The 27,383-nt window shown below is 40.5% G+C and overlaps 1 protein-coding gene across 4 annotated transcripts in view; it reads right to left on the reverse strand.

Annotated features, from left to right (window-relative positions):
• Positions 1-26,966, reverse strand: part of TESPA1 (thymocyte expressed, positive selection associated 1) — a 48,310-nt gene extending 21,344 nt beyond the window's left edge. Inside the window, exons 1-10 of one of the 4 annotated variants that reach the window (XM_012450381.2) lie at positions 26,407-26,966; positions 14,063-14,269; positions 12,941-12,983; positions 7,361-7,410; positions 6,698-6,751; positions 5,903-5,939; positions 5,561-5,659; positions 3,302-3,510; positions 1,979-2,793; positions 732-831 (exon numbers count right to left, since the gene is read on the reverse strand). In XM_012450381.2, coding sequence (XP_012305804.2) covers positions 733-831; positions 1,979-2,793; positions 3,302-3,510; positions 5,561-5,659; positions 5,903-5,939; positions 6,698-6,751; positions 7,361-7,410; positions 12,941-12,983; positions 14,063-14,225 — 1,569 coding nt within the window. In that variant the 5' untranslated portion in view covers positions 14,226-14,269; positions 26,407-26,966 and the 3' untranslated portion in view covers position 732. The other 3 variants (XM_064377181.1, XM_064377182.1, XM_012450382.3) reach the window with 3 other exon arrangements.
• Positions 26,967-27,383: the final 417 nt, after the last annotated feature.

Genomic DNA, 27,383 nt, shown 5'->3' on the forward strand with positions numbered 1-27,383 from the left:
TAGTTGCGGAAAGGAACTCAGAACCTAAATGAGCATAGCTGTGAGGTATATTGAGGGGTCTGCCCTGAGTCTAATGATGTGGGCTGATTAGAACATAGCTGAAAGCAGGTGTTGGGATATTGATTGCCATGGTTGGTCCTCACCCGTTACAAAACTTCTACTACAATGCATTTAAAACTTCAATATGCAATGAATTATCTAACCTAAAGATGTTGGTAAAATTGTGATTCATTAGATCTGGGATGGGGGCTGACAGTCCACATTTCTAACAAAATCCTAGGGGATGCCGATGCTGCTTGTATCTGTAGACTACATTTTGAATATTAAAGTTCTACACAATGTCTCCTGGAACAGCAGTTCTTAGACTGTGATTAACAGACTAGCAGCAACAGCATCACCTGAGAACTTAATAGAAATGCAGATTCTTTGGTTCTATCCAGGCCAACTCAATCAGACCCTCTGGGAGTTGGGATCCGGTCATTTGTATTTTAACAAGCCCTCCAGGTGATTGTGATGCCTGCTAAAGCCTGAGCATCATTGATCTAGAAAAGATCTTCCAGCCATATTTGAATTATCTGGAAGCTTAAAATAATTAGTCACTGGTTTCCAATTAAATCAGAATCACAGGATGTGGGACCCTTTATTATGGGTGTTTTTAAAAAACCCTCCTCATTTGATTACAATGTGCAGCCAGGTTTGAGAACCACTGCCTGAGAGACAGGCCCACTTACTTTAGGAGTCTTTGCCAGCAAAAGTCTGGTGGGGGTGGGGGTGTCTGGGTCTGCTGGGCCAGTGACTCTGACTCTGCTCCTCTTCACTGTTGCTTTGCACCTGTAACCAAGAACCCACAGAACTCAGCCAGAGCCAAGGGGGAAAGGGGATAAGGAAAGGTGCAGGTGGTAGATTGCTCTAGGGGAAGGAGGCTGAGTGTACTTGAGAGACAGCCTCTTCTGTGGTGTTAGGGACACAGTAGTGAGAAAGGCAGGAGCTGAGGTGTGGTTCTACATTCAATGAGAGGTGACATACATGCAAATGATATTTCAAATAATCACAGCTTCTTTTTGTGGCAAAGATTTAAAAGCTTTTTAAAGAAATCCCAACATTTCATGGAAGTACCTTCCATAGACCCAGGCAAGAAGAGTTCTGAGTTTTAGAGCATCCATACAGTGAAGAGTTGGTGGACTTAGAGAATGTGCCCACCTAGTCCTGCACTATTCCTTCTAGACATTCTTTGGTTACCCTGAATCACAAAGTTTGCTGGTCGAATGGCCCCAAGCCGGTTGCAGGAATGTGCACTGGTTTTGCCTGATGACTGTTCTGTCGAGGGCTGACCTCTCCAGTAGCGTATGCAGCCTAGGCCCAAAAGATGGCCAATAGCTGTTTGTGTAGGTGGGAGCTTGTGGCATTTGGATGTGCAGGCTCAGGTGACCAAACACGGACATGCAAGGTCCCTTATGGTATAGGACAGGTCTGGGCAAAGGAAGAGAAGGGGACAGGTCAGAAGCTGCGGAGTGGTTCTGCTCACACTGTCACATTCTAGCACAGAAGTACCAAGAGTCTAAGAATCCTAGATTGAAATCTGGACTTCTAGGTCTTTGTGATTAGATATTTGTCAAGGTAAGGGAGAATGTATTTTATTTAAGAGTGTTTAGCTTTGTGTAAAACTGTCCTCCATTTGTACTCTTATGAGGACGAGAGCCAATGGTAATGACAGGTGTACTTAATGAGAACATTTAATGGTGATCAGATCAGGTAAGTATTCCTAAAGGAGCTCTGAAAACAGCTGCTCTTAAGAAACCAGGCGTATTTCTCTTCCTCCCTGTATTTTAACCCTGAATTCAATTCAGAAAGTGGTATATCTGGCTAGGATAGGAAGCCTGGATTTTTTTTCCTCCCAAGGGTCCTAACCCTTTCATCTTCTGGGAAAGAATCTACAGCCCTTCTCTGCCAGTCTCTCCCTCACTTCCAACCCACTTACCTCCTCCAAGTCCAAAGTGTCCTGTAGCTGCTGGGTTAAAGACCGACGCAGTTCTGGTCTTTCTACACTCTCCTTCCATTTCTGCTGGATGATGGACAGGTCCAAGGACTTAACCTTCCTGCCCATGAGATTCGTCTGGAACAGGCTCTTTCTTGCTCGGCTCTTTCTTTTCCAGAAAGTCTCATCCTCGTCTGAATGGGTTTCTGGATTGGTGGCTGGTAAACTACACAGCTCTCTCCCTATCTGAGCTGGGTCTGTGCTCCACTGTGGATCTGCTATGGGCAGAGAATGTGTGCAACAAGGTACCTTGGGGTTTGAATCCAGAGTTTGTGATGGTGCTAGAACTGTGGACATCCCCTGCTGTGTTTCCTCTTTGCAGCGGAGGACACATGGACAGGGAGAAGTGGGCAGCTTTGTACCCTCAACAGGGGGCACAGGATCTTCCTGTGAGAATTGCCCCAAATCAGAGTCTTGCTGGAGGACCTGCTTCTCTTCTTCCACTTTGTCCATCGCTTCCCACACAACTTGGTCCAAACTGTTCTTTCTGGGGGTGTTGTGGGGTGGTGGTGGTGGCCGATCTCGGGGGCATGTGTACAGGCACATCTTGGAGATGGCTTTCCGAAGGCGGTCTCTGGGTGAGTGGGGTTCAGGCTCTCGGGACAGAATCCTGATGGATGGCACATCAGTTGGATGGTTGCAATTCCAGAACATATGGGATGGTGTGAACTTTTGGACAGGTGTCTTAGACACATAGGAGTAGAGACAGAAGAAGGCATCGGCAGTGACAGCCAGTGTTTGCACCTGCTTAAACCTGCCTGGGTACAAGAGTTAAAGATGGTGAGTCTGGGGTTCATCAGCAAATTTTCTTAAATATCTCCCTTCAGAAGCCTCCCCAAAGCTCAAAATTCAGGGAAAAGCTTCCAATTTTCCTACTAGTGTGTCTCCCTTTTAGATTTCTAACACCCAGGGTTCCTTTTCTTGAATTTCTTGACTTCTTGACACCCCATCCCAAGTAGATATTCCAACTGGGAAATAAAAAAAGAGGGATAAGATTTATTGACATCATGCTGATATGATTCACCAAAAGGCAAGAAGGCCTAAAGGAAGCAGTAGTGGTCTGAAGTCTCTTGATGGCTGTTTCTTTAAGAGAAAGAATCAGACAGAGTTCTCCATCTTCATTGAAGACAACATAAGAGGAAATAGACACAATAGGCAAAGAGTCAATGCTAACCAAGAGAAAGCAGGATTTGGAGCCACTGAGCCCTGCTGTGAAAGTCTAAAGGTTAAGGGAAGTAGAGCAGGTGTCTAGGGGGGTACACTTACTGGCCAGCATGAGGCAGGGGTCTTCCATTTCAATCCTCCGCACCTGGGACTTCAGGAAGAGCTGGAAATCAATGCCCCTGGCTTGAGAGGGGTTGGTGAAAAATCGGGCGGGTATCCGAGAAGTGTCTTTGCGGTCCTCTTGGGCAAAGCCCAGACTAAAGAGGACATCTTCTGCATCTTCTTGAACTTTGTCCAGAATCTCTGAGATGCTGAAATGAGGGAGTTTGGGTAAATAAGGGACAACTTTGAGACCTATGGTAATTCAGAATATCTAATAAAAGTGTCAGTAGACTGAAATTCTTTTCTGTCCATTTCTGTGCTTTTCACTGTGACTTAAGCAAAGCGTTCACTTCTCTGAACCTAAATTATCTGTCTGACACATGGAACTACAGTCCAACCCTAGTTTTAAAAACTGAATAAGATTTTAGTACAGTGCTTTGAACAACTTATTGCAGATGAATAAAAATTTAAGTAAATATGAAAGGATTTTGAAAAATGAAGAGCAGTACAGATATGAATAAGTATCATGGTTGCATCATTAAGTACTCAGTTCCCAAATTTGCCATCCGACTTGCCCCCGTGGTTGTTGGGTGGGACAACTAAGCAATGAATGTGTGAGAAACATAGCACCCCGAAGGTAAACATTTTTATTCTTGACCTGAAAGCCAAAAATAGTAAGTACATTGAAAACCTGATTTTGAGAGGTATACTCCTTTCTAGCACGATTTTCAGGACAGAAGTCCAGTGTCACAGAAGATTGTGTGCACATGCTCTCTCTCTATGGCATCAACCTGTGTTTATGTCTAAATCGGATTTCCATCAAACTGAGTGACACTAGAGCTTAGTAACTGTATTTCAGTGAGGCGAAGGGAAGCTCTTACTGTCTGAGGCTTTGAATGATCACTATCACTCTCTTCAGAAAGTATGTTGGGCTTTTTGATCAAATAGGGACCACCTTGTTTCACTAATAGCTGGACAGTCGGAATCCCTGGATCTACGCTTGTGCTTGCCAGCCTAGTGATCATTTTATTTTCATGGTCCTAAGTTTCCCTATCTGTGAATTGTGGGCATAAGACTGGATCAGTGCTTCCCAACCATGGCTACATGTTAGGGTCACCTTTGTAGGCTTTAAAAATGCATATATTTGAATCCCTTCTCTGATTTAATTGAAGTAGAGTATGGTTAGGGCTAAGGCTCAGTGAAGATAAGTTACTAAACATGGTCATGTGACAAAAATTTAAGTCTCAGAACCAGGTCTCAAATTCAAATTTTGACTTCAATTCCAGATACTTTTCATTATATCATACTAGTTTTCATGACTTTTCATCTTTTTTAAATAGTTATTTATGTGTAGAGTTTGTCCACTCTATTAAATCATTGAGCTCCTGGGGTCAAGCATCTTTTTTATTTTTAAGTTCTGGGGTACCTGTGCAGGATGTGCAGGTTTGTTACATAGGTAAATGTGTGCCATGGTGGTTTGCTGCACCTATCAACCCATCACGTCGGTATTAAGCCCCTCATGCATTAGCTATTTTCCTGATGCTCTCCCTTCTGTCACCCCACCCCCCGACAGATCCCAGTGTGTGTTATTCCCCTCCCTGTGTCTGTGTGTTTTCATTGTTCAGCTCCCACTTATATGTGAGAACATGCAGTGTTTGGTTTTCTGTTCCTGTGTTAGTTTGCTGAGGACAATGGCTTCTAGCTCCATTCATATCCCTGCAAAGGACATGAACATATTCGTTTTCATGGCTACATAGTATTCCATGTGTACATGTACCACATTTTCTTTATCCAGTCTATCATTGATGGGCATTTGGGTTGATTTCATGTCTTTGCTGTTGTGAATAGTACTGCTTTACCTTTTCAAATTCCATACAGTCATTGCCTGGCCTGCCTGTCTGAGTGATTCAATATTTTATTGCTTCATTCAATCAACAAATTGGTCAACTAATCAATACATTGTTTACCGAGCACCTACTATGAGTCTGGGAACTGTGATAGTACCAATATTATACCTCCTGGGGTACAGGTTTCAGTGGGAGGAGACACCGGTATTTTACACATAGTATTTAGCTCTAAGAAGATTCTCTGCATCCTCTACAATTCTTGAAATAAATATGGTCACATTTTTCAAGTATGCAGAAAAAATGTATAAAAGCTTCAGTAAGATACCCCAGAAAAAATAGGCAAAGGCTCTTGGTCTCATTCTCCTATGCTTCTCATCTCCACCCTTCCACCCTGCCAAACTTCAGTACCTACCTTGAACTAGTCCTGTTGGTCCCCCCAGTCATGCTGCTGGAAGCCAAACTACAGCCAAGATCAAGTAGCTGGCAAGGCCTGGCTGTCTCGAGGAAACTCCTGCAGAGATCAAAGCTGATGTCATACAAATCTTGTTTCCAGTCTGCACCCTGGCTTCAAGGAATCCCTGCTGGAATTATTTACCCCCTGATGGGTACCTTTTAGTCGATACTGTGGTTTCTGGTTGTAAAGTCCCGCTCTCTAATGTGAATCTTTAGCTCTTTGTTTAAATCTCTTTGACCTACTCCAATTTACTGATTCTTGAAGGAGACATCATTCAGCCTGGCTGAACCTAACACTTACCTGGGAAAGAGTTTGCCATTGGCGGCCAGCAGTGTGGCTGGACAAGAAACAGAGAAGCAAAAAGAAAATTAGAAGGGAAAATGAAAATCACCTGTGTTGCTCCTCTGAGCTTAAAATTAAGTCCCCTCTGTTTCCTTTTGTCACTATGATGGGCTAGCTGGACCCCATATATTCTGCTCTGCTTGGGGCCTCAAGATTACCTAACACAATTCTGGAATAGGGACAGATATGCCAGAGACAAACTGGCCTTGAGCCTCTGAACTTCTGACCCATGACTGATGTCTAGACAAGAGGCCCTCTGTCCTAAGGAGGATAGAGTCATTCGGCCCTCCTGGGTAGTGTTTCTGTCACCCTACACAAGTCTTTACAGGTCCCAGGAGACACTGGTGGGCTGTTGTGATTTCATTCTTTACTGATGCCCTTATCCTCCTGCAGTACTGTCTCTCTGCTACACCCAATGCACAGACTTGTTTGGAGTTTCTGTACAGAAAACCATCTTAAAGATATCCAGGCAGCAAATGTTATAATAATTTTCTATGTTATCTTCCCAGGGGCCAAAGGAAAGTTCCAATGATGAACCAGCAGGAGTCATGATAGGCTGATGAGGAAGTGTTTCTGGGCATGAGATGTCTTCTGTATTTTACATTAGATCATAATGACACTGCCCTTTTCCTACAGATAAGACCCTAGGGATAGGCTGTTTCTTCCTGAAGTTTTGTACTTCCATCTTATCCTGAATTCATCCAATGTATATCCTGTTTCCTTTTCCCAATCTCAGAGAACTGTGCCACTTACCCTCTGCTCCTAGGGTCAAGTCATCTTCAAAGCTGGTCCCATGGTTGCAGAAGCCTGTCAAGTAATCAGGTGAGGGTCACAGAAAATCAGGATGGAACATACACACATGCATACACACGCACCCTTGCATACACGAACATCTTCACATACCTTTAGACTGGGTTTGCACAACCACATAATCATACTAGATATCCACGTTTGCAGAATTACCACACACTGTACATATACCGCCTCAGAAGTTATATTCATTTTTGATTCAGAAAGAATCATGCATACTGTAACCTTTCCCCTATATCATATAGTTATGTACACAATCCCCTGCCAAACAGCAAACACATGGGCGTGTGCACTCACACCCATATAAACACATATTTTATAAAGTTCTTTTCCTATAGCAGTGGTTGTTATCTGAGCAACCGCTAGCAGAAGATAGCCTTTGACTATCAGTGAGCCTGTGGGCTCTGAACCAGCACTTTCTTCTTAATTTCCTGGAGCCCTGTGACCACAAACAGTGTTTTGCAGCCAGTTTAAGAACACTCAGGCACTCTTTTGCCTGCCTATGCATGTATATGTGCATAAACACTCACATACAAACACACACACCCACACAGGTATATCACTCTCCAGGTAGAAGAACAATAGAAGGACAGAAACTATACTCACCATTGCAGATAAACTGTCCTGCTTCCTCAGAAAGTCCTTCTTCAGAGTATCTAAACCAAAAACAGTCTTATAGGTTGAAGTCACTTATTACATTTTTCTAGAAGCTTTTTCATGGAAAAAGCTCCCACGTGTTCATATTCTTTTCCCATAAGAGTCAGTAGTATTTAATTTGCTTTTATATTGGAGAAAACGAGGACCGAGTGGTTACTGGACCAAAACTTTCATCAAAGTAGTTGGGGAAACTGGGGCTGGAATGCTCTATGTTTTACATTGTGCTTCTGTTGTCCTGGCCACAGGATTAAAGGACAAAGGTCAGCTTAGCAATGATTCTTCAGTCTTTAGGCAAAATAGGAAAGAAAGAACATTGAAGCAAAACTGGAGAATTACATTTGTAGAAGCCAAGGTTTGCTTGCCATAATTTTCAAATCACAAATATAAATATCTAGGTTTCCTTAAAACTTTTAGATCACCTTAACTACCACACTTCCTTCCTTCTCTCTGAACCATGTTATTGCTGAAAATCATGTCTTTCAGGAAAAGCAGAAACCGTATCCTGGTTAGAAATATTTTAAAATTTTGAGACACGGTCTTATCAAACATTTACCATCTCCACCAGAAGAACAGATGGAAATCAGCACAAATAGTAGTGAAAGATAGCTCAGTTTTACAAACAAGGAAGAAATTCTCTCTGTCCAAAACAGGTGTGTGAAGTAATCTGTGACAAGGCTTTGACACGGGACCAGCACATCTAGATTCGCATCCTGGCTCATTGTGGCTGTTTTGTTCTTAATTATTATGTAAGGGAATTTGGATCCCTAGATATTATCATCATCTAAGTCTACTTCAAGCGCTGAAGTGTTGTGAGTTTTGTAGAGTTTGCTTCCCTAAAGCTTTTTACATGGAAGTTGTTCACAGTGCTGTAAATGTAATCTCAAGTGGAGGTTGGAGGGGAAAAGGGTCGGTAACATGAGTTAGCAGGGAAACGAGTGCACCCACTGTTGCTGGTCCTAAAGGAGGTTTTCTCTTTCTCAGTCTCCAGCAATCCAGATTACTCTCAGACTACTGGAGCATCACCTCATGGAGTGTGTAACAGTGGGAATGGGCTTACTAGCCAAGATATCTGTAGATCAAGTTCTGCCTAAATTTTACAAAATAAGTAATTACCTATGTAGACATCTTTTGCTTGTAACTCCTTTCAATAGTAAAAAAAAAAAAAAATCAACCATGTTTGCCAAAATCTGAATTTTATATGGCCTTATGAAAAACGCTACATCAAAGATTCATTACATAATGTAAAATAATGGGCAAGCTAGTTAAGAAAAGGTAACTTGAATAATACACCTAGAACTACAAATATATTTTTCTGTTCCTAATATATAATTACATAACATATGTTGTGGTATAATACTACGAACATATGTGTAACTATATATAATATTTACTATTACTATTAACAAATAGCATGATAACCAATATAGTCATGCACTAGAATATTGCAATTTACTACTGCATTTAATGCTTGTGTTGTAGCTGCACAATAGTGCAACTACTAAGGCCTACTGCTACTAGAAGTACAATTTAAATAGACTACAATTCCATTTCTAGGTTTTACCCAATGGACATGCCCGTATATGTTCCCCCAGGTAAATACTAGTCATGATACCAACAAATGGAAGCCTCCAAATCCCTACTTATTATAAAATTAAACAATTAAATAATAACCATACAACTTAATATTACACAATAATAGAAATTGATTTACTGCTGTATGTGAATACATGGAGAACCATCATAAACATGCTAAGCAAAAGAAACACACATAAAACAGTACATGTCATCATATGACTCTACTTCTATAAAGTTCAAAATGATCCCAAACATATCTATGATGTTACAAGTCAGGGTATTTGTTACCCTTGAAGGCAGGATAGTGAATGGAAGGGATGGAAAGGCAGTGTTTGGAGTGCTGGTAATGCTCTGCTTCAGGTTTCATGGGTGTATTCTCTTTGTGAAAATTCATTGAGCTATTTATGTATTTATTTATTGGCTTATTTATTTATTGACAGGGTCTCACTCCATCTCTCAGGTTAGAGTGCAGTGGCATAGCTCATTGTAGCCTTGAACTCTTAAGCCCAAGGGAGCCTCCTGCCTCAATCTCTTGAGTAGCTAGGACTACAGGTGCTGCCATGCCTGGCTAATTTAATTTTTTTTTTTTTTTTAGAGAGATGGAGTTGCCCAGGGTGGTCTTGAACTCTTGGGCTCAAGCAATCCTCCTGCCTTGGGGTCCCAAAGTGCTAGGATTACAGGCATGAGCCATGTGCCTGGCCTCAGCCATATATTTAACACTCATTTATTTTTCAGTGAATATATTATACTTCAGTATAATTTATATTAAAAAAAAGTTACTAATATGTAGGCTGAACTTCAATAAAATTTACATTTAAAATGTCACTTATAAAATTTCCTGTTTGTCCAAAGCAAAATTCACTTGTATTCATTGGATACAAATATTTACTGGGTGCTAATCCTACATTTCTCTTCCTTAGTTACACTCTGCTAGGTATTTCTATTCTCTTTATGAGTAACAGCCCATGATGACTCTTTGGGCAGTCTGTGGAACCTACAACAGCAGTGTGGACATGGGCCTGGATTTATTGGTGCTTTCTCACTAAGCATGATGATTTGAGACTTTATGGCCATCACTCAAGTCCCAGGCCTTCCCTAGGTTATTGCATAGGTCATAAAATCAATGACCAGGGACTAGATTGATAGCTGCTCCCCTCTTCCCACCCTTGCATTAAAACATTCCTCAGCATCATTTTAAGTCTCAAATGAAAGAGCCAAGGTATTGCTCTTTCTGTATACCCAATTCATAAACAAATAGTAGGGAGGAGCATTTGGATTGTGGCAAGAAGTATATGGCTATTTTTAGCTTCTTCTAGATGTTTCCATAGATACCTGTCTGCAGAGATTTAAGCTGAAGCCCACACAGATGATTTTTGGGCTCCCAACCCCACCTCTGGTGACTCATGAGCAATACAGTCATGTCCCAGAAAATCCTGAGAGCTTAGGAAGAGAAAGAAAAAAGGAGAGGCGTAGTTTGTAAAGACATGCATGATGTGATCCTGTGGCAGAATAATCTGCTGCTAGATTGAGTTGCACTGAGAAACATGGACACTAAATTGCCTGAGATGTTGGAGGTCTCTCCTGGAAAGCTTGTTAGAAAAGAAAATGCTCTTGCTACCACAGGGGGTTTGGCTTTGGAAAGAAAAATGGTAACTGTATGGTCTTGGAACAAAATTTGGAAAGTGCCCCCCAGGGTACCTGGCAACAGAGTGGACAGATAACCAGTAAATGTGGGCTACTTGTTCATTCTCTTTCCTTTGTGGTCATGTGGCCTAAGCATGGAATATCGTGGTAGTTCAGAATCTCATATTTAGAATGTGTTTTCCCTCCATCTTCTTCATTATCTATTACCAAAAGTCAAGTGTACTATCACTATCAATCATCGTCATTATCATCCTTTAATTTTCCTAGCTTTTCCATGTAATTAAAAAGTATTACACACTTATTAGACAGAATTTTAAAACAGAGAAAACTGGAAATTTTCCTGAATCTAGCAATTCCTCTTCCAAAGACAACTCTGCAAGTATGTTGATTAACTCTTTATGGCTGGTTCGAAGTTTAAATATTTAAAACCTTTTTAAAACACAGACACGTAATGGAAATGTAACAGACACCCTTGCACCAGTCACTCTATTTTCACATATCTAAACATTTTGCCATATTTGCTTCAGAAAAAATAAAATGTTAAGTTATATATAATGTAAAATAAAAAATTAAATATTAAAGATATAACTAAAGTCTTATTTTACTTCCATTCTTTGCTACTCTTTTCCTTCCTCCAGGTAATCACTATCCAAGAGTTAACATGTATCATTTCTGGGCATACTTTTTCTGATAAAAAAAAAAAAAAACAGATGTAGATAGATGGACAGATATAGACAGACATGTTGTGGAATTATAAGTAGGTATAAACTCCTCCTTTATAAAACTCACCAGTCATTCTCTATTAAAAGCATAAAGCACATCACATATATCCTCTCATTTAAACCTCACAAGAATCCTTAAACTGTATTATTCTAAGTGTCCCACTTTATAGCTCAGGTGACTACAATGAACAGAATTTAAGTTATTTGCTTATGGTTACAAACTTAGTAGCACAAGAATTAGGCTCAAATCTTGGAGACTTTTCACTAACCAGACCACTTTTTGTCATAAATTTTGGTTCAGGGTTTATCTCTGTAGAGCACAAGTGAAGAAAGACGATTTCTAGAGTTTATTATCTTGTATATCTGTGAATTTATTCTTTTCAATTAGAATGAAATATGTTCTAACTCAAGAAGCATATTTTAACCTACTTGGCACCCCTCTAGGTTATTCAGATAATCAGACAGTTAACAAAAGCGTAATTAATAATTGTTGACGTGAATTGATGACTCAAGAGTAGTTAGTGAGATAAAGACATTAACTGAGCTGACTGTTTCCCCTGTACATATCTGGTAAAGCATTTTAAATCCTAGGACAGTTCTCATCCTAGGCTTCTCACCCAAACCTGCAAACATTCTGATTAACACCATTCTTTTCTTCCTGTATTTTGAGGGTCCTCTACTTGACTTTGAAGTCAATGAATTGTGAATAAGATGAGGGCAATGAGAACAATAAGTTTTTTCAAACAACAAAATAAATGCAAAATAAATCCTTCCTGGCATTGCCTTCCTAGGCACAGGTGAAATAAACAACCTTGGATTATTCGATGCTATTTATTTCCTACCAAATAAGCAAGAATGGGTTTCTTTATGTCAATTAGTAGTTGAGTTTAGATTAAAGGCTATACAAACCTTGAGACATTACTGGAGGGAAAATAAGGAGCAGGCAGAAGTTGTCCATTGTGAGAATTCATTATTACACAAAAGACTAAATAGGACACAAACCCCTCCTTTTGTGTCTGAATATACTGAGCCTAATAATGGTATAGGCTAATGGGCTGTGGGGTCTCATCATTTAAAGTATCTCTGAGGAAAGAGATAATGCACTTCCTTGAAGTTCCTGTTCCAATTCTTCCCTGCTTTGAATGACTGTCATAAACTCTAAGCTTCTCCTGTGTTCTGCAGTAGAAATAAATAACACAGATGAATTGCTCTTCAGCAAGAATGATCAGGTTTCCAATTCCTTTTGTTACACAATGTGAGACTCCAATCTAAAGGGGAAATCAGAGGAGTAGGGGTCTGGAACTCAGCCCAGCTATTCCCCATCCACTCTTAGCTTTAGACCAAACCCAACCTCTGTTCCTAGACCTCGTGCCTAACTTAGTCTTAGCCCAGAGCTGCACTTGATTCACAACCGTGATGCCAGTTCACCCTAAATCCACAACACCCCTCCAACCACTGGCTCAACCTTACTTCTAATCTTTAGGCCTAATTCAAATCCATCTTCCTGCCTCTGAGTTTCCAGGAGTTGTGTCTGTTAGCAAATCCAACCATCAGCCACATACCACCCCATTGCCTGTCCAGCACTTACCCACAATCTTGCAGCCAGTCTTCAATTTTATTGATTGGATTCCCTAGAAAAGTCAGACACTAGATCACTGTGAGAACTGAACAAAACCAGACCTCCTCCCTGTAACTAATTCCATTACACAAGTTTATTCTTACATAAGCCGCGTCATGAATCTTTTTTTTCTACATAAAGCTTTTCTTTAAGATATGAGAGGAATATACCCGTATATAAAAATAGTATATATTTCTTCTCTCTCTCTGCTTTGTTTCTCCCTTCCTCCCAAGAACCTGGAAAGTGCCCAAGACGTCAGGCCCACTGCTTTCTTTTGAGAGATCCTTTCCCACAAGGGTGGATCCTTCTCATTTAAAAAGAAAAGGAAAAAGAAAAAGAAAGACAATCTTGTTTTTGTGCTGTTTGCTTCCCACCACATAAGCACAGATGGGTTTATTTCCATCAGAATTTTTGCTTTACTCATGTCTGTGATCTCATCTGAACCTCAAAGAAGCTCTGAGAAGTGTAGGAAAAGTACTACCACTTCGATTAGACAAATGAGTCTAAGAGGTGAGTGACTTCCCGAAGGTCACACAGCTTGATAGTGACGGCACTGTGGCCAGAGTCCAGACATCCAGCCTGGACGTGGTCTTGTTATACAGACAAAACAGAAACACCCCAAAGCATTCATAGAGAGCCCCCAGTCTTGGGTTCTTATAGAAGCCTCTCAGAATGATGCAAAAATGTGCCCTTCCCTTTTTCCTAATCTTGTGCCTGTCACCTTCTCACATAATTCATATTTCATATTACTTTAGCTTTTCTCCTAAATGTATTTAAACCAGTCAAAACAGTCCTCCCTGAGAGCCTCGCTAAACAAGGGACCTGTGGGGGTGGGGAGTTGGGGAGGGATAACATGGGGAGAAATGCCAGATATAGGTGATGGGGAGGAAGGCAGCAAATCACATTGCCATGTATGTACCTATGCAACAGTCTTGCATATTCTTCACATGTACCCCAAAACCTAAAAATATATATATATGTGTATATATATATATATATATATATACAAAGCAAGGGACCTGTTCACACTCTGCAGACCTGGGCCTGCTGTCACCAGACAACATAGACGCCTGTCTGATGTTCATCTCTTACCTTCTTGGAAAACGTCATCCAGGCTGGAAGGCTCATGATCTGGGACATCCTGCAGGGCGGCGGCAGCCTCCTCTTCTAGGACCTGGGTCTGCCAGTTACGGCTCTGACGGAGCCAGGCCCGCCGTTTCTCCCAGGATGTGGGACTCAGCACAGAGGCCTCCATGGCCCTGGTCAGACTTCAGGGTTACTCGTAATAGTAATGCTGTCCTAAGAGTTGAAAAACAGTGACACTCCCTCATCCTGTGCTCAGACACCACCATGATGCTCAGGGTTACCCCTCGAATTTTCCTATCTCTGCACAAAGGAGCTTGGTCTCTCTGCCTGTTCAAGAGCAGGGAGGACATGCCTAGTTCATTTTCTGTCTCTCCTGTAAAAAATGAATGCTCTGAAAACTCTAAATACCAGGGTAAGTCTTTCAAGTCAGTACATTTGAAAGCTTCAAACATCACGATTTAATGGATATTAAGAAAACTCTTCTGACTTAATCACTCTGTCTCAGGGTCGCTGAAATGCTGTACTAGAAAACATTTTTCTTTAATCCTTAAGAATGCTGTCTACCAGAATCTTCCATTATGACTAAAATATCTTTAAGCTTGCAATTTATAAAATTCACTTCATTTTTTTTTTAATCCTCATCAAGACATGAAAAAGTTTAGGATCTCAAAGGTGAAACAGATTTTCTAAGGTCCCACAACCAGGATGTCACTCTAACTTTAGGAGTTGTTTGTTTTGTCTTGATTTGTTATGTTCCTGTTTTATATATTAGGAGTCCACATATGATTTCTCTCAGAAAAAAAAAAAATACCTTGTGATTAAAAGTAGGGAGACACTGCCTTAAGCAATTAGCAGCTACTTTCTAATTTGTCACATTCTAACAAAGTCTTTGTTAATAATCACTTTCTAATTTGTCAGCTCATGCTTTCTACCTAACTATGAATTTATTTCTCAGCTCATCAATACAATTACTGATCCTATAGATTTATATTTCATGTAACACTATCTAAACATCTCTGTATTCTTCCAAGGGACACAATGATGGCACTAGATACACATTCAAAGAGTAACAGAGAGGGAAGAATCATTCATTTGTCCAAATAGAGCTTAAAAAAGCTTGAGGCTAATGTCATATTCATCGGCTCATACTCTGTCCTGCTGCCTGTCTCCCACCAGCCACACTTGATTCCCACCATACTGAGCAAGTAGGAGTGGGGCTGCAACTCTCCTAGTCTAATCCCTCTATTCCTGCGAGCTGCCATAAACAACTTCATCTTCAGAACTACACTTTTAACTGTTGGAGTAAAATGAAATAAAAGAAAAAATATAAGAAGAATACCAGTTTACAGAGACTTCTGTTCCTCCAACACTTAAAAACAAACCATTAGTGAGGCATCCAACGATTTAGGCACTAAAATAGCTATTTTCAGAAAGAACATCCTGAACGTAAAATGCACTCCTGGGGCAATAAAATTGTTTTAGATGCCTCTGCTTGTTACAGACAAAACATAGCTAGGAAAAAATAATACATAATTACTGTCGTCTGATCTAAATTCCTTCACCTCAGGTCCCGTCCAAAATATATTTTTCTCTCAGGTGAAACGGTAGTTAGCACTGTGAGACTTTGCTCCTTAACCCTGGGCACCTGGTTCTTTGTCTACTGCCTCTCCTTTTAGAGAAAATTACATCATTGAATTAAATTTGTGTCATAAAGAAGCCTCAAAGAGGAGTAGCAGAGATGACTTGCTGTTCTTTTGTCAGAGCTGTTGTGAGGAGATTAAGAGAGGATGAAACTGCCACTAGAATGACCTTAGGACAATAATCTAAAAAGCCTTGATCAGTTTTCTTACCTAGTCCTGTGCTCCAAAATATTTAATAGACTGATTCCAGACAACCCAGAGAAGAAAGTCTTGATGGCTGACTTGCCTATTGTTTTTAATTCCCAAAGGAAATTGACCTTCCCTAAATCACTGGGAATCTTCAGCTCACAGAACAGTTTTGGTAGTAGAACTCAAAAGGAAGGCAGGAAGCCAGGAGGGCAGGAAGGCAGAAGGGCAGGAGGGTAGGCAGGGAAGGAGGAAAGGAAGGATGGGGGGAAGAATATCTGGCTTTCATACTTTACTCTGCCACTTACAAATGGTATAACCTTGGAAAATTTCATCTCTTTATTTGGTCTCAGCTTGTCAATGAAAACATTACAGCCCTAACATTTGATGCTTCCAGTACTACAGACTTCTGGATATGCTATTTTACAGTCAAACCCCTATAATGCCTAGCACAATTCCAGATCTCACTAATTGAAATGGAGGTAGGGGGTTTCAACATCCTCTGTGACATGAATCTATTTTACAATCCTCCTACATCTTCAAAAATATATCACAATAATATAGGCTAATGTTCTCTGCATTCCCTGAAAATACTTATCTCTTTTTTAACCTCAGTGTTCTAATACTGTTTCCTCTCTCCTCTTCCTCTTCCTCCGTCTTTGCCACACTCACCCTGCAATGTCCATCTCTTAACCAACCTCCTCCATGAAGCCATGCCTGGCTTCTACAGCCTACTTCAATCACATTCACTGGGCTCTTTCTCTGCTTGATGTTTTTTTTTTTTTCCGGCTTAGGTATTATCACGAACATGATTTACATTTTATTTATTTATCTAATTTATTGTTTACTCTTCTGGTTAGAATACAAGCTCCAAGAGGACAGAAATTTTTGGGTCATTTACTGCTGTGTTTCCAATGCCTAAAACAGAATTTAACACATTGTAATCACTGAATGAATAATTATTCTCTTAATGAGTGACTGTTTAGAAGGTGACCATTCCTCAGAGGAGCCCAGTGCCTTACAGAGTCATCAGAGACACAGTCAGGTCTCCCTGTGTCTTCAAAACAACTTCAAAACCGTAACAATAAGCTGGCAACCATGTGCTTACTAAGCATGTAAAATGTTGTGGGTTGAAAGTTGGAGAAAAGAGAGAGGGTTATTCTAAGACTTGTTTCTATCCTAGAAGTTCCTATAATTGAGAACAAAAGTTGTATTTTCTTGAGTAGCTCCTATTTACTGTCTGTCTCTATATCCTATGTATGGAAGTTTTACTTAATGTTAATACCTAAAGGACAATAATGCCTATGAAAATAGAATCATTAATGCTTAAGAGTTTCAAAGAAAGGCTTAAAAATAAATGGCAATTATAGGTATGACAACGAAAAGGCCAGACAGGTTAAGTGTTCACTGAGAATGACAGACATTTCCCTGGCAATTTGGGCAAGAATGGAAGAATTTTTCTATGTGAAAAAGTAACAGTGATCTCAAGTCTGAAAGAAAGGACATAAGGTAGAGCTAAGCTAATCTTCACAACTCTAGCACACAGGATAGGGGACTGGGAAATTGCATAATTTGTTTTTTCCCAATCTCAGCAACACTTGAGTTGTAGAGACTTGTCCATGGAGTGTTATATGGGAATACTATAAGTATAGCAATTTCAAGAGGCAAGAAGCAATGGTAGTGTTTGGTTAATGGTAAGAGGAGGAAGCTATACTGCTGGGAGATAAGAAACTGGGTATTTTTTTTTCTTGTGGAAATCTGCAGGAAGCGACAAATGATTATCAGACAAGCACATCAGTCATGAGAGTGTTAGAGAGAATTAAAAAATGGGTACACATAAATGTCAAGATAGCAGCTTTGTAGGTCTTGGGGCTCCTTGTAATAGAGATAAAGACATGGAGATGTTTCCTCCAAATAAGTCGTTCAAAAACATACACTGATAATACAGTGGAGTTTGGTGCAGTGAAAAGAAAACTGACTAGAAATCAGAAGACTTGGACATTTTTCTGACTTGTCCAATTAATTGACTTTGGTATGTCAATTAGGTTTTTTATTAGGGTTTCAGTTTAATCCTCTAGGAAAGGGATTGTTGGACTCAGCGTGTAAATTTACTTCCAGTGACAATGTTTATTAATTTATTTTCATACTTTTTAGGTGAGTTTAAAATATGCCTAGGAATAGTACCTGTAAAAGAAAGTGCATTTATATAGTTTTCCCCATTAAAAAGTTGGAAATGGTTCAGTGGTCTCTGGAGTTACTTCCCATTTACCAATTCCCTTTCAAATTAACACCAACATATGGACTCCTGCACGTGTGACCTTCACACTGGATCCAGGAAAGTGGTGAGCCTGAACAGGCAGGCCATACAGGAACTGCTACAGTGAGCCAATCAGGTGTTACTCATTGACTGTCAACACTGCTTGAACTTTTCTGCCTCTTTGCTTTAGCTTATAGCTTCATCCACCTTCCTCTCTAATCAAACAAATTCTTTCTACCCTTTAAGGGCCTGCTCAAGTCATCTCCTTCCTCTGATCTACCTCTAGCACTAACACCCACGCCTGCACCATATGCAGCAAGAGAGTAAGTGGCTACCTCTCTTGTCATCATGCACCACTACGTGTAACTTCTCCCCTAAACCCATCACAGAACACAGCACAGTACTTAGCAAGAGAAGGGACTCCATAAATGCTGTGCCTGCAGAGGAGCAAGAACCACCCTGGCACTGGGAAACTATCCCCAATTAGTATTCATCATAGGACAGGTGCTCCTGACTGTCCTCATGGGCTTGGACCCTAATGTACATTTTTGCACAGTTTGTAGTGAAGAGGAAAAAGGCTCGGAGCATAGTTCTCCCACTCCTTTGTTGATATGACATAAGGTCACCCAAGTCTGACTTAATTTATAAAGCTTGAACTACCTAATTCTCCTATCTTAAAAAATATTTTCCAGCCTTTCATTTTAAGTTGTTATTAATTTCTTGGTCAAAATTTCCTTCTGGGATTTGTGTTCCATTTTCTTGGTGATGGTTTATAGTATATGGTCATATTTAATCTTCTCTATGAAGACAGAAATATAAAGCCTGCAGATATCTTTTCTCCAATTTTCCCACAAAACTAAGACATTCTCACACTGGTACTATTGCTTCTTGCTTGAACCAGCCCAAACCCTTATTTCCCTCCTCTGCTACCATTTCCAGCCTTTTGTTCTTTCCTCTTTTCTACATTTCTCTAGAGGTTCATTCCCTAAATCCTTCTCCACAATCTGTTAAGAGTTCTGGATCTGATTACAACCAAGTAGAGTAAGAGAGAATTCTTGTTCTGAGGATGCTATAGTTAAAAGCAGAAATTGTGGCAGATAGGATTGAGGTTAGACAGGAGAAATACCCTCTACTGGGTTAAGATTAGGGAGTTAAGAGCTGTGAAATAAGTATCTTCCAACAAAAATTATTATCAGATGCAATAACTGTAGCAACAGCAGAAACCCTGTAGAGGTATGTCATAATTATGACACTAAGAATATCACCTATTTCTAGTCTTTGTCTTCCAAGGGCAGCAGTCAGGGATTCACTACACATTGACATGGACAAGTCAAAGGTAGATAGATACTCATAATAACTGGTACATACAGAGTACTGTATATTTATCCATAAAACTTTCCTGTTAACTGCTTAACTTAATCCTGGCAACCACTTTAGAGCTAATTACTGTTACCTGACACTTACAGAGATATGTGATTTGTCCAAGGTCACATCCCTGTATTGCTGAGCTATAAACTCAAGTTGATCTGACTCCATGTTATATAGTTTTTCCACTGACATTAGAATAAGAAAATGGCCCAATGTCACCATCCAGTGCAATCTGGGATTTAAAAATGAGAAGTTGTTTTAGTAAATTCTCCACTTTGCATGCTATGTAAACTCCATCTTATGGTCTAATAGAGAAGAGGCAGCATAAACACAATGCAATTCCTATTCAGTTCTGTGACAATCTTAATGTAGGAAGTGTTGCTTTGTTTGTGTTGTTAGAATAGTTTCCTTTCTGACTCCAGCTAGGTGATTATGAAGCAGTTTAGCCTTCCTCAGGCTCACAGAGTGGTTTTTTGGCAAGGGTCCAACTAAGTTGTAGTTGGGAGGAGAGAATCTGCCTGGAATTCCACATTACTTTAAGATTGTTTTGGCATTGAGAATGTTTCATAATGGTTTGAGGAACCACAGGGCAATGAGAGCTGGTACTGTCACAGCCCTGTGGTGGGACCCCACCCAATACATGGCTGATGGGGCGTCGAATTTCCAGAGCTTGTCTGGTGAGTCTCGAGGAAAGAGCTGGGATAGCTGGGCTGGTGATGGGCACTCAGAGGGCTTGGAAAAATGGATAATTATCATTTGCTATAAACATATTTTAATATATTAACAACTATTAGCCTACCAATTTGTGCCTGACAAATACCAGCTCTGCTTACAGATGCTTCACCATGGGGAAATTTTCAAGGGGCTCAGTAAGGATGACCAATGCTTCTTTTTCTTTAACATTTAGAGTGTTATTTAGAAATTAATGAGAAGGAAAATTGTAGAAAGAGTTTGGGCATTGGAATCAGAGTAAGTCTAGTTTGGAATCACAGTTCTGTCTAATTACTGCATATTTGTCCTTCGTAACACTGTTTTTCCTTCTATACCTAAGTTTCTTTTTTTCTTTTGTCTTGCTGTGTTACCCAGGCTGGTCTTAAACGCCTGGCCTCAAGCAATCCTCCCACCTTGGCCTCCCAAAGGGCTGGGATTATAGGTGTGAGCCACCGCACCTAGCCTATACCTAATTTTATTCATGTGTAAAATAGATACTGTGTCAAACTAGTTGGGTGATTGGCAATTGTAATCAGGTAACATATATGAAGTTTCTGATATATAAAGGTGGTGCTTAATAAGTGACAGGTATGATTATGAGCCTGTCCTCAGACTAAGCTGTTGTTGAAACTGAAGTTGAAACATTTTAAGGAATAAGGAAGGAAAGAAGGAAGGAAGAAGGAGTGAACAGCAGGGTACAGTTGACAGCATAAAATCAAGATGGTGAAAAAAAACTTTTTATCTGTGTTAAGCAGAGATAAAAAGTAAGCAATGAAAGTCTTTCTTTCTTATTTAATTCCTAAAGGGACCAGAGAGATTATTTAACCCTGTTCACTCATTTTGTATGTGAGGAAACTGAAAAGAGAGAGAGAGAGAAGCAGGCTTGCTTGGAGTCACAAGAATATTAGTGGATTTAAATGGGAATCAAACTCACAGGTTCTGAGTCCCAGATGCATGCTTTTTCATTTATATCATACAGCCTTCCTCCTGCCACACTTGGTTTCCAAGACCCAGTCCCAGGTTTGTCTTTAGTGCTCTGGGGGATGTGTAGGAGACAGACGTCTCTTCTCTTCTGTCTGTTTTGTACCTATGCCCCAAGTAGTGCCTGTGAGTTGAGACTCAGAGTGAGAACCAGTGTGGGAGGAGAGAAGAAGGAAATGGGGTTTCCATGAGGTGGCCCATAAGACCTTTTGCATCTACAGCCAAGATACACATCATTACAATTGCAAAGAGTTGCGGGAAATGCCAGAGCAGCTAACATTTCTCTGTGAACGGGACAAACTCCACCTCAACCCAGGTAGATGGCCCCATTCAACATACGCCAACCTGCAGCACATTCACACATTCCTTCATAGATAAGAACTCTTCTAGCTCCCAACCCTCTTCCATGTGACTCAGGTTGGAAGATCATCAGAACAAGAATTTCCCTAAGTATAATATTTGAACATTCTGAGACTTCTTTGTCTAAGGAGCAGTTCAATCTGTTCAGGGAGAGAGATCCAAGATGGCCGATTACTAGCAGCTCAGGATTGTAACTCCCAGTGAAAGCGCAGAGAACGAGAGGACGCCACACTTTCAGACAAATTTTTGTTGCTCACGGACCAGGAGATTCCCAGCGGAGGAACCCGATAGGTCACCAGCGAGACTCTTATGGCCGGCGCAGCTGTTCTTGGTGCAGAGTAAACGGGACTGGATCCCCTTCTGGTTGATGTTTGGAGCTCTGGGAAGCCAGAGTTCATTCAGTTGATTGAAAAAGGGACTCAAGAGGGAAGCCAGACCAGAGATTCCCGGGCAGAAAAGCACCATCAATCTTAATGCTGCTGTTTTGGCTGGCGCAGTGGATTGCTCAGATGCCGGTACTGGGAATCAACGTTTGACGTCCACTCAGAGACCTAATTTGAAAGTTGGTAATTACAAAGACGACAGGTGGATAAATTTACAGTGATGGGAAGAAACCAGGGTAAAAAGACTGAGAATACCCAAAATCAGAATGCCTCTCCCCCTACAGGGGATCACAGTTCCTCATCAACAGGGGGACAAGGCCTGATGGAGAACGAGTGTGTTCAATTAACAGAATTAGGCTTCAGAAGGTGGATAATAAGAAACTTTTGTGAGTTAAAAGAACATGTTCTAGCCCAACGTAAAGAAACTAAGAACCTTGAAAAAAGGTTTGATGAAATCCTAACGAGAATAGACAATTTAGAGAGGAATATAAATGAATTAATGGAACTGAAGAATACAATACGAAAACTCTGTGAAGTATGCACAGGATTTAACAGTTGAATTGATCAAGCAGAAGAAAGGATATCAGAGGTCGAAGACCAACTTAATGAAATGAAATGAGAAGACAAGATTAGAGAAGAAAGAGTAAAAAGGAATGAGCAAAGTCTCCAAGAAATATGGGACTATGTGAAAAGACCTAACTTACATTTGATAGGTGTACCTGAATGTCATGAAGAGAATGAATCCAAGCTGGAAAATATTCTTCAGGATATTATTCAGGAAAACTTTCCTAACCTAGTAAGGCAGGACAACACTCAACTCCAGGTAATCCAGAGAACACCACAAAGATATTCCTCAAGTAGAGCAACCAAGACACATAATCGTTAGATTCACCAGGGTTGAAACAAAGGAGAAAATTCTAAGGGCAGCCAGAGAGAAAGGTCAGGCTACCCATAAAGGGAAGCCTATCAGGCTCACAGCAGGTCTCTCAGCAGAAACCCTACAAACTAGAAGAGAGTGGAGGTCAATATCCAATATCCTCAAAGAAAAGAATTTTCAACCCAGAATCTCATATCCAGCCAAACTAAGCTTCATAAATGAAGGAAAAATAAAATTTTTCACAAACAGCAAGCACTCAGAGATTTCATCACCACCAGGCCTGCTTTACAAGAGCTTCTGAAAGAAGCATTACACACAGAAAGGAACAACCAGTATCAGACATCCCAAAAACTTACCAAAAGTTAGAGAGTATCTCCATAATGAAGAATCTATATCAACCAATGGGCAAAATAGCCAGATAGCATTAAATGACAATATTAAACTCACAAATATCAATATTAATTCTAAATTTAAATGGATTAAATGCCCCAATCAAAGACACAGACAGGCAAATTGAATAAAAAGTCATAACCCATCAGTATGCTGTATCCAGATCCATCTCATAAGCAAGGACACACAAAGACTCAAAACAAAGGATTGGAGGAAGACTCATCAATCAAATGGAGAGGGAAAAAAACAAAAAAACAGGAGTTGTAACTTTCGTCTCTGACAAAATAGACTTGAATAGTAACAAAGACTAAAAGAAACAAAGAAGGACATTACATAATGGTAAAAGGATCAATGCAACAACAGGAGTCAATGATCACAAATATATATGCACCCAATACAGGAGCACCCAGATACATAAGACAAGTTCTGAATGACTTATAAAGAGACTCGGACTCCCACACAATAATAGCGGGAGACTTTGACACCACATTGTTAATATTTGATGGATCAATGAGATGGAAAATTAACAGGGACATCGATGATTAGAACTCAGACCTGGAACAGGTAAACTCAGTGAATATTTATAGAATTCTTCACCCCAGGTCCACAGAACACACGTTTTCCTCAGTATCACATTACACCTATTTTGAAAGCGACCACATAATTGGAAGTAAATCACTCTTCAGCATTTGCATAGCATTTCACAGACTTAAATGAAATATTGGTTGGCTGTTTGTTTGTTATTTTCTTCCCTTATTCCTTTCTGTCTCTGCTGTTAAGCACAATTATTGGCATAAAAGAGGTTTTTAATACCTATTTTTAGATTGCATTCCATCCTGGGCAATAGAGCAAGACTCCTGTTCTCTCTGCCCCTTTCTCTTTCTCTTTCTTTCTTTCTTTCATTAAAAAAAAAATCTGTTCAGGGAAAAAGGGACATGTTATTTGGTAAATAATAGAAAGAAAAAATGCCGATTAATCAATAGAACTCCTTTCCTTCTCTTTTTATACTCTTTCTCCCACGAAAAAGTTTAGCTGAATAAATACAGAAAGAAGATCATCTAAGACCTTTTTCCTCTCCTTTCCTTTCTTACTTACTTCCACTTTCAGGATATGAATGAGTTTTAAGAAAGGCATGTATGCTGCTACAGGAAATATTAAAGTTGTACATTTGGAAAAAAAATTAATCCCATGTTCTCAATGTAGGGAGACATCAAATATCTTCATTGGATGGGCATTAAAGACATCAAGAATAAGAAACAGCAGTTCATCGGAGGTAGTTTATAGATGGGTTTATCTAGAGAAAGTAAGAAGAAGGAGCAGATTTCTCGACCAGTGAGTTGGCTCTGTGATTTCGTATCTTTAATTCTCCAGTTTTATTTCCTTTGTGATAAGCTCTTTCCCGCATATACTCATTTTTCTTCTTTTCCTTTTACCTTTTTCAATATCTACACACACTCTTCTTCTCCTCGTCCCTCTGCTTATTTGACTGAACTCTTTTCTCAACCTAAAATCTATGTTTAGGCCGTTCTGCAGCAGGCCTGGGTATGGCAGGCACATAATACTGTGGGTACTAGAATACACACTTCGGTCTTGTCCCTTAGATGGAAAAGAGAACAGATATAAGTTTGCAAGTGGAAACACACGTGTGATCTTTTCCCCTTACTGTAGCCCAGAAGGAACCTTGTAAGTCACAATATCGGCTGAGACCAGACCTCCATTTTATTCTCTATTAGAATCCAAATCATAAACATTGAACTGAAAATGACGGTTGGGACTTCACGTTCACTACATAATGCTTAATCGCAGGGTTCCATCTTAATTTTCAAAAAACCAAGGGTTATGAGAACATGTTATTAGTATGGCTATAAATGGTTTCTAAACACCCTGGGGTGCATGTGAATAACTCATATGATAGATCGCTTTCTATCCCTCCTGTTATATCTTCAGCTTGTTATTTCTGATAACAGTCTCAGTAGAGACAGACAATAAACCTGATTTTCCTTCTTCCTACAAACACTTTGTGCTGCAAGAAAATCATACGAGATCTTTATCTGTTATCACTCAGGCTGAACAACTGTTGAGTCTGATGCTTGGACACACAAGGTGAAGCTTCCTACCTCCAACCTCCCATGCTAGGTACTGCCCTCCACCATCTAGAAAGTCTCCTCACCTCCCTACTCAGGACCATTTGTGGTATACAGAGTCACTAGTACTTCCCTGGAAATCTCCTATAAACTCTCACAGTCTTGTCAAATAACTTCTGTGGAACTCTCCTCTCTTGTCCTTGCCCTGCCCTGGGGACCCACCCTTTCTCCTCCACCCACTGGTGAGCTCAGTGGCACAGACGGGGTATGGGAAAACCCCAGGGTGGAGGATCTTTCCACTCCTCCATCTTCCCCAAAACTCATGTAGGTGATGACATGCTCTGCCTGCTACCACTGGGGCAAAGGGAGTTGGAGGAGCATGAAGCCCCCAGTATTACGTAGGTCACTGAAAGATCAACAAACCCATCTATCCATCTCTAAAATGTGAAGCCTGAAATCCGGTCCTGACAGGTGGATATCCATCTATCTTGAGCCTCCTGGTTAATTTGACCTTGCATCACTCAAGTGCGTAAATCCTCCCTTACAGCTGACCTCAATATATCTTGCTGCAATTTATCTCAACAAGTTTCTTCTACAGCTTCTGAAGAAAGAGGTTATAGCATAGAAAGCAAAATTGATTTCGGCCAGGTACTCTCAATGGTTGGAGCTATGGACACTAGAGTAGGACCTGAAATGAAATTGGGAAACTTCTTCCTTGAGAACTTTTCAATGTTCTAAACAGTTGGCAATTGCAGCAACAATGACTTCAGCAAGACACAGAGAGAGAAACTCTGCAGGTGAGAAAGGTAAAAAAAAAATTCCTAAAACAGTTATTCAAGTCATCAAAGAAACCCATGTTTTGAGAACCTAGAAACATTACCTCTTTGATAATAAAAAGGAGAAAACAAACAAACTAAAGCGAAAGGGCACCCAGCACTGTTCTCCTAAGCACAATGATGGATGCTTTTAAGGTCGAGGTAAGAGCGGTGGGAGATTTTCTCCTGATTTTCCCTTTTCTTGGCAGCCTGCTTTTTCTCTGGCCTGTTTCCTTCTTTCTCCTAGCATCACCCTAAATCAGTATAGCCTTGAGACTGAGATAAAAGCTGTACTTACCTGTCCGCTGGTAGAAAGCTGAGTTTGAGGCAAACCAGTTGTCAAAGCTGGGCGGAGGCCTTCACAGGTGTGGGCACGGAGGTGAAACGAGTGAGAAAGTATCATGTTGTAGATTATGCCTTTCTCCCTGAACTCATTCAACTGCTGTTGCCAGCTCAAAAGGGGAAGCGGAAATGAGAACACACCACACACACACAGAGACACACACACACACAGACACACACACATAGATGCAGTCCCCGCCTCCCAGCCCAGCCACATCCTTTGCTCCGGCTCGGGAGACTGAGTGAAGGACAAACCATCTGTAGACATACTGCTCACAACTAGGAAGACCTTCCTGACCCAGAGCTGCCTCCGTCTTTTCAGAAAAACAAGAGATCTTTTCTTATTAATGCAAAGGGACAGTCCATTTAAAGACGTGTGTGCAGGAGTCTTCCTACCGTATAACTAGAATTCCACTGCTGCAGATAAATCCTTCTGTCCTCAGGAGGAGAGCTGTCTGAAAACGGGAAAGCTCTCTCTGGTAAATGATTTCGCGTTTATCTCAGAGGTTTCCAGCCCTATCACACACTTGAGAGGGCTCTGAGCCGGTCATTCTGTGTTTATCACTCTTTCATACTCCGGTAAATTCCCCCAAAGCTTGTTTTCGAATACTGCCTACTTTTTTTTTTTCTGTTAGTTTCTTAACTTTGTTTTTATGTTCAAACCACTTCAAAGTTTTTGTTTTTGTAGTAAATGACTGCTTTCCCCAATGTTTTCAAAGCTGAACTTTTGAAATCTGTTACACCCTGAAGATGTCTTCAGTTGATTGGTTTTCTGTTAGGAGAAGGTTTATTGAACTCTAAAAGGTTTCTTCCAGTCCTCAGTCACCTTCACCCACCCGGGGGCATTCAGCACTGCTAACTATCCCTCCTCACTTCTCCAATATCTCCTGATGCACTTTCCTCTATGTAGGATGCTCCTTTAGCTTGAGTACC

Source organism: Aotus nancymaae, unplaced genomic scaffold, assembly GCF_030222135.1.
Source record: "Aotus nancymaae isolate 86718 unplaced genomic scaffold, 86718_ANA_hifiasm-v0.15.2.pri h1tg000016l, whole genome shotgun sequence".
In the NCBI taxonomy this organism is placed as follows: domain Eukaryota; kingdom Metazoa; phylum Chordata; class Mammalia; order Primates; family Aotidae; genus Aotus; species Aotus nancymaae.